Here is an 11,983-nt window from a genome sequence, read left to right on the forward strand (position 1 = left end):
GATAGATAGATAGATACGCTCCACCGAAGTTCGCTAAGAAATGCTTCGCATTTAGAAAAACAAGGCTAACCAGAGAAACTGGCTTATGTGCGATCGCGTTAATCGACCATATTGACTCTTTTGACACTACCGGTACATAGGGTTGAGTGTTGAGTGTCGGCTGGCATAATTCGTTGTTTCATGGTGCACGGAATGAGGGTGAATAAAGTATGTATCTTCAATGTAATGTTTGTCCTCAATTATATATATATATATATATATATATATATATATATATATATATATATATATATATATATATATATATATATATACAGAACCGTTCCTGAGATAGCTCAATAGCCAGTGGCATGTGGCAATGCCGCGGCTGCGTCGACCTTTCGTGTCTTGGTATATCCTGGGTGCGCTTCGGGTTCAAAAGAAGTATGTTCTTATCATAACGTGAACGGAGGCAACCTGGTGGCACAGTGGCCTGTGTACCTCGCAAGGCTACACCCACCTGCAACCAATAGCATCCTTCACCTCCAGACATTCTGTCACACGAAGGTTTGTGGTTTCTAGAACAAGCAGTATAGAAGACCGCTCATAGTTGATATCGTAGGACATTTTACAATACTTTAAGTGCGTATATTAACTTCTAATAGAAAGCATACTAGGGACATGAAAGGCTGAGAAAGATTTTCTACTAGAAAGATTTTCTTTATCTGTTGCATATACGCTCCGGTTATCACGATAAAATGTTAAAGCGGATTTTGCATGGTTCGTAGACAGCGCGCACATATTTTCTGTCACGTACGTGCGAATTGTTGGCGTACAGCTTCCAGTGTTAATGATCTCAATAATAGCACGTGTAACCGATTTTCTTAACGTGTCCTTTTTACCGTAGGGATGGGTTAATCACGCTAAGTGCTCGCCCGAACGGAGATCATCCGATAATCAACAAACAATAGCTTGAATGCGGACGGTACCTTGGTTCACACATCTTACGTGTAGGATGATGAGAAGCAGGCGTTCGAATAAAGCAAATACCAAACATCTTCACCAGTCCTGGCCACCGTTGCGTCATGAAGATTGCATGATGATGGTGCATATCTTGAACGCATTACTTATGGTGCCATTTAAAAATACCTTACTGTTCGTATGCCAGACTGAGTATACTCTAAGCCAAAAGGGAGCAACGTGGGTATAGTGGTTGCTCCTTTCAGGGAGCAATTGCATTGCCCGAGCCATGGCATTGCTACCCGAAAAGGAGTAACTGCAGAGGGATGAACCGTTGCTCTCCTTTCAGTTCCTTCTTCGGAGGATTAACAGTTACTCCCTCCGGTTGCTCCCTGAGGACCCACCATTACTCCCACCAGTTGCTCCCCTAAGACCAACGGTTAGTCTTGACCGTTACTCTCGCGTGTTCGCAGTTACTATCCGAGGACAAACTGCACATGCTTCCAATTAGTCCTTGTGGAAATGAATATTTATCTCTAGTATGCTTGTCAGACGCTTAACACATGGCGACAGCTCCTTGGCAGAGCACTGCTTGGATGCTTGTAACACAAAATGTGGACAAAATTGAAAGGAAAAGAAATGCTTTATTGTTTTCTTTTTTTAGCCGATGTGTGAGCACACGTAGAAGTAGACTTCGCCACACCACAGCAGACACTAACCGGGTGGCATAATATATCAAAGGTTTTCTGCGCCTTCCGTGAAAAAACAATCTTGAATTCTCAGCATAGGGCAGTCTGTGTCATCATTGCAGAGAGAAGGGTAACTTCTCCAATTGTGAAGAACTCGAATTGCGCAGACTGGTGTTTCCATTAAGCTAGCTCAACGGAATGTCACCGCAGGCATATGTGAAACATTACATTGCTGCAAGAAGAAATAGAAGTGGGAGGCTTAACATGCCAGAATCAATGCATAACAATGAGTCACACACACTGCGGCAGCGTTTACATTCTAAGAAGTCTACTGCAAAATTACATGAAAAAAAATGGTAGATTCGGCCCAACGTTACTTGGCAAGTCATAAATGCTGATGTGGTGTATGCTCTTCACATGATGTCTGTTGCCAAGATAGCAAGATTTTGACAGAAAATGTGCCGCACCTCAAGAAGACATGATATTTGTAGCAGTTAAAGCTACCCTTAAGTTAACTTGTTTCCTATAACAGCTGGGTGACATTTTCATGAGCCTATGCACCAATGGTCATTATAAGCGAGATCATGTGTGTGGCAAATAACACATACCGTCCGCTCACGTTAAAGTAGATATTTAGCTCGTGCACACAGTTACTCTCAATTCTACTGTTCTGTCATACGCTGCTGCGTCATCAAATGTGCGATTCCTGTAGGCACAAGTCAAACATGGAAAGCCTGCTTGAACGCAACCTTTTGCATATGCTGCATGATGATCTTCAGCGAATTTCCATGTAGCTTACGTAAGCAGCTGGACAAAACTATAGACACAAATGAACATAGACAGTGCTACCTTCAGACCATACTTTAAGTTTAAGAAACTAGCATGCACTTATTCACTCGGTTGACAAGTCACAGACATGAGATCTGTGAACGAAACAATATTTCTTAAGGTGCACAGATATTCTATATCTTTGTCCGATAGTGCCACAGATAGCTTGCCAATACACATGTGTCCAAGCGCAACAATGTGTCAAGCGTTTATTGTCAAGCCAAGGACGAGTGACGTTCCCACGCATTGCGTACAACTCGCCAGACTGGAAGGCGCCGATAGCTTCAACGGGCTCGCGGGCTGAGGGAGCTCGCGGTGCGTTGTGTGACAGACCGGCGCCGCCGCTTGATGACGTCTTTGAGTTGATCGCGTCAAGCGGGCTCGCTCGCTGGCCTTGACACAGATTGCCTTTTTCAGAGGCACGGACGTCCGCTGTGGACTCGCAGGCATAACAGCACCCCCGCCGCCAGACAATGTGCCGGAAAGACGAGCTGCTTCCACGTGGCTCTGATGTCGGGCGCGCTCGTTCGCCAGGTCCCTCCAGGTTCCCCTCCAAGGCCAAGGGCAGAATGCGACTCTAGGCTCAGTTCCGTGAACAGATCCCATTCTTGAGGTCCACCGGCTTGTCGCCAAAACTTGTCGACCAACTTCGAACGTCTCTTCTGATGACTTCTGGTTCAGCACTTGTCAATGGTTCTGCAAATTGTCAACAATGGTTCGACAACAGACAACACAAGCAAGTGCCCTCGGTTACCCGACAGAACATCGGACGCCACATAGTACAACATATACCTAGCTACGTGTCTATCGGAATTTCATTCCCTCTACATCAAGAGGCATATGTGGGACACAAAACTCTCAAAATGAGAACTCAAATTTTTACACGTACAACAACGTAATGAAGTAGAATACTACATAAAGTTGGCCCCTTAAGATCACTCTGAACGAGAGCGCTGTTACGAAGACGAAGCGCCAACACGGTCCCTAAGGCGCCACTGCTCCGAACACCGCCGACACGGTCGCCAGCCGTTTGGTAGCGTGTATTACTCAGCTTGCGACTGCTTCTGCGCAGAGCTGATAGACGAGCGGACGAGACGACGGTGAGTTAAGGCAAAGTTTATGTGTAGCAATGAAATAGAGGCGTTACAAATTCGGCACTGGGGCCGACAGCTTAGAGACTCGAAGAGCCTAGCTCTCTTCTCTGACACATAGGTCCTACTACTGGCGACGCGCCGCAGGGTTTTTTTTAGGCACCGGGTGGATCCTTTGAGTAACCAAATGTCCAACCAGAAGGGCCGCTGGCCGTGATGTCAGAATCCTCCAATGGGGCCCGCTGCTGAGCGTGGTTGCACCAAGGACGAGAGACGTTGCCACGCATTGCGTAAGACTCGCCAGACTGGAAGGCGCCGATAGCTTCAACGGGCGACTGGCGCCACCCGCAGGAGAGCTGTTCGAATTGCACAGCAAGCTCCTCCGACAAACGTGGCTGCCCTTCCGAATGCAGCTGTCGCCCGCCTCGAATCTATCAAGCGGCCGCCGTGCGCTCTGTAGCTCGTAAGCTCCAAACTGATGTTCCATTTGCTTTAGACTCATGTCCTTTAGCTTCGACAACATAGTACTCGAATCGATTCAGCACCGTTGTTGAGAACCAGACCTAAGTAATTGATGTTGTAGGCCTACGCAAGCCTTTCCAATCTCGGAGGGCATACATTACACGTTTGCTTGTTGTTGCTTACGCTGGATAGCTGGCGTCACTTGTCCAAACGTCTGCTTTGCGGACATCATTTTGAATTGCTGTGCACTTTTTTAAATACCGGACAGGCGAAAATACTCTATTCGCTGCTGGAACGTAGTCTGGGAACAACACGTGCAACATATCGTGAAAACCGCGGAGCAAGAAGCAAGCAGCTCAAAGTGTTCCGCGGTAGACCGAGAGGTGAAAGTAGACGACGCGGCTCAGTCATGTCGCTCCTCCGTCACTGATTGGCTGAACCACCCCCCAACAACGGCAAACGGCATAAAAATGGGTCTCGGGACAATTTTTCTAATGGCGAAGAACGGCAGACGTGCGCGAAGCAAACAGCCACACAAGGCGGCATGCTTGCCGCTTGCGTGAACCGGCCCTTACGCAACGCAGGGCGAGCTCCCTCAACCCACGATCCTGATAGCAGCCCGATGATGCAATCAGCGCCGACCACTCTGGCGAGTCTTACGCAACACGTGGCAATACCACTCGATCATGGATGCAACCTAGCGGCGGTTTTTGATTAGAGGAATATGACGCCACCAGCGGCTGTTCTGATTGTACGTTGCTGACGTAAGGACTCACCCGGGGTCTATAAACAACCAAGTGACTCGATGCCAAGCAGCTGACCTATGCGTCAGAGAGAAGAAAGCGTTATCTCGGCTGTTCGAGTGCCTAATCTGTCGACCCTAGTGCCGAATATGTAACCCCCTGTTTCATGCTGTGCATAAACGTTGCCTTAACCCATCGCCGTCTTGTCCGCTCGTCTATCAGCTCTGCGCAGAAGTGGCCGCGAGCTGAGAAACACGCTACCTAACAACTTGGGGGCCCGCGACCTCAGCGCACTACGCAAGTGACGGCTGCGGTGCGAGTCGTAACACTGGGCAAGCAGATGGCTATTTACGCGCTGAATGTCATGACAAAAGAAACATTTGGGTGGTAAGCACGGGCCGGTGCACCACCCAATGGCTACACCACCAAGGCATACACACGATTGATCTCTTTTTTTTTTTTTTTACAACGTCTCTTTTCTCTCATCTTTTATCCCCCTTACCCCCTTCCCCAGTACAGGGTAGCCAGCTGGTCTGAGAACTGGCTAACCTCCCTGTCCTTCCTCATTTATTCCTCCTCCATACACACGATTAATCGTACCTATATTCACTTTAATTTCCCGTAAACAGCACTCGCATTTAGCGAAATGGGGTGGGGCACCTGTGCAATGAGCTCTTGCAGTGAAATGGCTCAATGCAAGCGCACTCGGTACGTTTGCATCAAGCGCCCGTATCATTACTTGCAAGAGCTCATTGTGCCCACCGATATCAAGAATTGTTCTCGCTACAGCCACACTAATGCGGCGCGGGAGCCGCATTGCAAGCTTGCGTACAAGCCACAAAAAACGAGCATTTTTTTTTGTCTATCTTGTCGCGTACCAGTGTGCATGGACGTGCAAATGGCTCTTTGAATAGAGAAGGCAATAAATGATGTCATAACGCAACACCGTTTCCCGTCGAGCCTCATCGCTGCCAACCGTCGCTTCGTATTCATTCGCGTATACGCGAACGATTCCCGAAGTGTGTTGCCGGATGAGTTCATCAGAAGCCGGCGAACATCGCAAGTGACCTGGGGCCATTCATTCTTTCAGGGAGACGTTATTTAGCAATGAGGCAACAATTTGGACTTGTATTGGTTCATCACAATTTGAACAGCGAAAAAAAAAATAAATAGAAAGCTATAGGGCATGAAGCTTGTTATATTGTGTCGTTCTTTTTTTCAGATCTAGTTTCTCTCTCTCTCTTTGTTTGTGTTTTCGTGCGTTGTTTGACTTTATGGTGAACGTTGATGAGAATAGTGAACGCTGATGAAAATTGCATGTCAGTTTCAATTACTAAGTGCAAAATATATTTCGTGTGTGAGTCTGAGTGAGCTCTGCAATTTTTGCCGACCTATACATATGCTCAAGGGTTGCAAAGACTCGTTCCAGCGTTTACAGAAATGGCATACGTGATTCGAGCTCATAGAGTTATCTCTCTGTTCGGCGTATAAGTGTGTCTGTCGTTAGTGATGCCAGCAGAACTAGAACTTGAAAATTTTGTTCTTGGAGATCACAGGTATCAAATGTGCATTTTAAAGTGGTCAATCTTGCCCCGGCTTTTCGCGAAGGCGCAACTGTGATACCACGCGGAACAAGTGAATTCGTGAACTATATAACGCATCCGCGTCTTTTAGGGTATCTGAATATGTTTGGTGGTGGTGGCAGCTGTCATAGTGGCTCTCGCTAAAGAGAATTCTGGCGGCCCACTGTATCTAATGGAAGACAGCGCGTTCTTCCTCCAGAGGAGGGGGTGGGATTTTTGAAGCCGGCCACCAGTGCCACCTCTTTCAATACGCCCCCCCCACCCCCCCCTTTTTTTTTTACAAAATGGAAATCTTGATCAAGCTGCTTACGACCCACGACATATTGGACATATCAGGGCAGTTGCTCAGCAAGATTCTGCGTGCATCGTCGCCTACAGTGGTCAATTGCCGTGTCCTGTTATCTCCGCTGACAGAAATGTGCATTGGGTCACATACTTTTGAATAGTCCAATGAACTCCCCCCCCCCCCTTCTTTACCGGTTCAGCCCCTTAAAGTTCCGAGCAGAGCATATGAGGCCATGCCGCCCAACTTAGATTAGCAACTGTAACTCCGGCCCTTTGTATATAGCAGTCACCGAGGGACTTCCAGCCATATAGTGCGAACAGCAACTAGCCAATTCTTGCCCCGCCACGGTGGTCTAGTGGCTAAGATGCTCGGCTGCTGACCCGCAGGTCGCGGGATCGAATCCCGGCTGCGGCGGCTGCATTTCCGATGGAGGCGGAAATGTTGTAGGCCCGTGTGCTCAGATTTGGGTGCACGTTAAAGAACCCCAGCTGGTCAAAATTTCCGGAGCCCTCCACTACGGCGTCTCTCATAATCATATGGTGGTTTCGGGACGTTAAACCCCACATATCAATCAATCAATCAATCAACTAGCCAATTCTAGAATTTTCACCAATTCAAAATGACCCATATATCCAACATTACTGCAACCCATTCCGGCATTTAATTACGGCACTGTAATCGCCGAGTTTAAAATGCCCCACCTTCACATGAGGCAGTGAAGGGTCGCCGCACGTCGAGCTCCTGACCCCGCGCGTCCAGGAAGTCCGAGAAAATAGGGCAAGCGTGGCGCTGTGGTGAGGGTGTTCTTCCCTCGCCACGCATTATCGCGCGCGCGCCGTCCTAGCTCGTCACCAAGGCCACGCGCAGGAAGCGGCAATACGGTGACGTGACGCCACTGGCGATCACTTTTCCGATAGAATACCCGTGATCTGACAGCCAGCCGGTGCAATTTCGAAAGCAACTACTACAGAGCATGGACGTGGTCTTTGAGACGTACTTCTATTGAGCGTTTCGGGTTTCGTTTTTATTCGGCGCTTTCGCATCGCGGACGTTCGCTGGTGACGTTCACTTGGGAGCAGGCCAACTCTTGCGCGCAGCGGCGTAAGCGATCGGGCGGCCGACAAAACCCGGACGCGCACTGACACGGCAGCTCCGACCAGATCACCTTCTTCCAAGGTTTGTCGTGTTTGTTTTTATGCTCTATCTTCCAAATCAAGCTCTGTACCTTTCAATGTGATCGTCATACTTTGGAAACTTCGAGTATTTTAAGTGACATTATGAAACATCTGTGTACTTCACGGCAGTTGTAGGGGGCCAGCCCGCAGGTACATTGATGTGACCGATAGCTAGCTTTCGTAATTAGTTTTTGGTGTGTGGTAAAATGCACCTTTATTAGGAAGGGAAGAATGTAACCATTAGCTTTGTCACTTTGAACTACAATCACATAAGCTTCGTCATTTCTTGCGAGGTCAAACATATTTCTCGCCAAAAAAGTGTGTTTTTCTCCCCGAGTCCGCGTCATCCACGCCTTTTCTGCTCCTCTCATATTCTGATAGATAGATAGATAGATAGATAGATAGATAGATAGATAGATAGATAGATAGATAGATAGATAGATAGATAGATAGATAGATAGATAGATAGATAGATAGATAGATAGATAGATAGATAGATAGATAGATAGATAGATAGATAGATAGATAGATAGATAGATAGATAGATAGATAGATAGATAGATAGATAGATAGATAGATAGATAGATAGATAGATAGATAGATAGATAGATAGATAGATAGATAGATAGATAGATAGATAGATAGATAGATAGATGGATGGATGGATGGATAGATAGATAGATAGATAGATAGATAGATAGATAGATAGATAGATAGATAGATAGATAGATAGATAGATAGATAGATGTGGGGTTTAACGTCCCAAAACCACCATATGATTATGAGAGACGCCGTAGTGGAGGGCTCCGGAAATTTCGACCACACCCAAATCTCAGCACACGGGCCTACAGCATTTCCGCCTCCATCGTAAATGCAGCCGCCGCAGCCGGGATTCGATCCTTCGACCTGCGGGTCAGCAGCCGAGTATTCTCTCATATTCTATTCAGACCGAGTTATTATATACGAATTCGTTGCCCAAATAGCGCTCTATATACCATTACGTTGATGACCTGCCGGTGTTTTTGGTAGTGGTTTATCGGCCGTTTCCGGCAGTATAGTTTCTACACAGAAGCGGAGAAAGCTGAGATTGTCGGAACGTATTCGTGTTGAAATATTATGCATGTAAACACGGGCACAATAGAAAACGTCAGGACGCCGCATACTCCGACTGATCGCTGTTTAGAGCAGAGATTAATAAAACATGAGGGATCGCTGACGGGAGCTTTAGCATCTAACCTATCTTTACATTGTCGAGGCGGAAAGGGCACGCCGAAACTTGATGAATGCGCAGTTTATCAGGAGTGAAGAAACGCGTCACCTGGTTGAGAGAGAGAGAGAGAATCAGGCAACGGAAGTGCAGGGAGCTTAACCAGGTTGTACCCCGGTTCGCTACCCGTTACACTGGTGCATATCGATAATAGGGGTAGAAAATGCGTGAGCCAACCATTGATTAACTTGCGTAAGGAAGAAATAAAGTGTCTGAACAGTTGTCTCGGGTAAACACCCACCTGTGCCGGATTGATACGTACCACCTCTTGCACGGGCATGTGCAGATAAGTGGTTGTGCATATACTTTCCTTTCTGCCACTGTCCGCCTTTTCATTCGTTAGTGGGCGTCTGTCGCGTCTCCTGTTCTGTCCGTGCTTGCACGCCTGTACAAGATAACGTTTCTTGTATCTTGCAATTGGTCTAAGTATTATCGATTTGCAGTTTTCAAAGGGCCCAAAACGGACCTTTCAATTCTTTGGATTCCGTGACGCCCATCTGACGTCCAGGATCTTTCACAATCTACTAAGCTCACTTAAGCATTCTCACGCCAAGTGTATACAGTATATACCCGTTCACATAAGCTGGCCTTAGATGTACGCTTGTAGGAAATGCCTCCGAGAAACAAGCGCTTCATTGTCGATGCCTCAGTAACTTCCTGAAAACGTCTGCATTATTGCGCGCTTGTTATCCGTCGCAGATAGGAGGAACTGCCCTTGGCGTCGGCCTTGCCAGCCATGGCGTCTTCACCAGACCATCTTCAGGAGAACACCGGCAATGGAACGGCTGTTGCGCAGGTTCGAAAGTATTTTGGTTACTTTCATTAAAGCAATACTCTGGCCTGTAGCCAGAAGGGGGGGGGGGGGCATAGGGGACTGGTGCCCTTCCTGAAATTTGGAGCGTGTGTTGTTTTACCGAGGACAATACTAAAAAAAATAAATGTTTTTCAAGGCCTTCAACAGGTGCCCTTACCCCCCAAGAAAATTCCTGGCTGCGAGCCTGCTCTACAACAGTGATTGAATCCTCCCGTTTCACTTAATTCGAATGACCTTTCTCTCTACCTAATTCCTTACATTTCGGAAACACCCATCGCCCCTTTCAGTCCTGAGACCATTATTTTAAACCCTTGCTTACCTACTTATATTGTGGGCATTTAGTATACCAATCCTCTTCATCTGTACATTATCATCATTATCATGTGTTGCTCATGCATCCTCATCGTTGTCACGTAGCATCATCATCTTGGTTCGTTCATCTCAGCTGTCGGCTGCCGGTTCCTCGGGCCTAATAAAGGTCTTTCAAACCAAGACTTCATAATATGAGCAAAGAGCAATCTCAAATATGGATTTTTTTTTGGGGGGGGGGGGGTATACCGCGAGAACTGCAGCTCCTGCGAAGAGGTCTGGAACGTTGTTCCTGTATAAGCACAATACTCTTCTATAAGTTTACGAGGTACTCACATTTTCGGGGACAGTCTGTCCAACTCATCTAATGGTTGCTTGCTGACGTAAGTGGTCTCTCAAGCCGCATACCATTATTTCTTGTTTCAGTCATGCAAGTCTGGATTCCAGGTGCTGTATCGATACGTGGGAGGTGTCTACCTCAACGTCATGTATCCCGAACAAAATGTCCTCTCCGCGTTGTCCTACAAGCCGCTGGATGTCGACCTCTTCGTCGCTAGTTACCCCAAGTGCGGAACGACGTGGACGCAGCACATTGTATACAGCATCCTTCGCAACGGCGCGACACCGACCAACATCATGGAATTCATGAGCAGCAGTCCATTCCTGGAATTCCTGGGGGCAGAAGGCGCCCGCGCCATGCCTCGGCCCGGGGCCATCAAGACCCACTTGCCGTTCGACAAGGTACCTTACTCGGCTAAGGCCAAGTACATCTACGTAACCCGTAACCCGTACGACTGTTGTGTGTCGTCCTATTATCACGTAAAGAACTTACATTCTATGCTCTTCGACGGTACGTTCGACGAATACTTCGACATGTTCGTCGAAGGAAAAGTTGACTACGGTGACTACTTCGCCCACCTGCTGTCCTGGTACAAACGTCGCCGGGACAGTAACGTGCTATTTCTGACGTACGAGGAACTCAAGAAGGACCCACGTGACTGCGTGCTCAAGATGGCCGACTTCATCGACAAGCAGCAGTATGGCGACAAGTTGAGGCAGCAACCGGAACTGTTAAACAAGATTCTTGACTCTATTAGCATTGACTCTATGAGGAAACTCTACTCCCAGCTCGGGGAGTGGGGCAGGCAATTGGCGAACACGCCTTTGGAAGCCCTGCCTGAAGCAATGAGGTCGGCAATGGAAACCATCAAAGTAATGTGCACGCAGCCCATCAAGGGAAATTTTGTGAGAAAAGGCATCGTGGGAGACTGGAAAAATCACTTCTCATCGGAGCAGATTACGAGGATGAAAGAGCTGATTGCTGCGAGGACAGCTGGTAGCGACGTCATGGATCTCTGGAAAGATGCGGACATTCCCCACTGATGAAGGGACGTTTGTGCTTGAATGTATTTTCTTTCACTCTTTCTTTATGTTTTTCATTGGCCTGTTTTATGTTTGTTCAAACGTGCCCTGCTCTTTGGTCCTCGTGTCTGGCAATAAAATAAAATGCTGATTGATTGAAATGTGGGTTTAACGTCTCAAATGCACCATATGATTATGACAGACGCCGTAGTGGTGGGCTCCTGAAATTTCGACCACCTAGAGTGTTTTATCGAGCACCCAAATATGAGCACACGGGCCTACAGCATTTTCACCTCCTTTGAAATGCAGCCTCCGCAGCCGGGATTTGATCCCGCGACCTGTGGGTCAGCAGGCCACCTTAGTCACTGTTTTGACCACCACGGCGGGGACAATAAATTGTGCTGTGCACTGACCCAGGCATAATGATTTTACTTC

The 11,983-nt window shown here is 47.4% G+C and overlaps 1 protein-coding gene across 3 annotated transcripts; it reads left to right on the forward strand.

The window, feature by feature from the left end:
* Positions 1–7,448: 7,448 nt before the first annotated feature.
* On the forward strand, positions 7,449–11,709 carry LOC119178464 (sulfotransferase 1C2). Of its 3 annotated transcripts, none has more exons than XM_075883556.1 (3): positions 7,449–7,797; positions 9,763–9,859; positions 10,613–11,709. In XM_075883556.1, the coding sequence occupies exons 2-3, from the start codon at positions 9,800–9,802 to the stop codon at positions 11,567–11,569; spliced, it is 1,017 nt and encodes a 338-aa protein (XP_075739671.1). In that variant the 5' UTR covers positions 7,449–7,797; positions 9,763–9,799; the 3' UTR covers positions 11,570–11,709. The 3 variants fall into 3 exon arrangements, with proteins under 3 accessions (XP_075739671.1, XP_075739673.1, XP_075739672.1); XM_075883558.1 differs by having other exon boundaries at positions 10,634–11,709; XM_075883557.1 differs by having other exon boundaries at positions 7,456–7,797; positions 9,767–9,859.
* Positions 11,710–11,983: the final 274 nt, after the last annotated feature.

The sequence above is a fragment of the Rhipicephalus microplus genome, unplaced genomic scaffold, assembly GCF_043290135.1.
Source record: "Rhipicephalus microplus isolate Deutch F79 unplaced genomic scaffold, USDA_Rmic scaffold_18, whole genome shotgun sequence".
Lineage (NCBI taxonomy): Eukaryota > Metazoa > Arthropoda > Arachnida > Ixodida > Ixodidae > Rhipicephalus > Rhipicephalus microplus.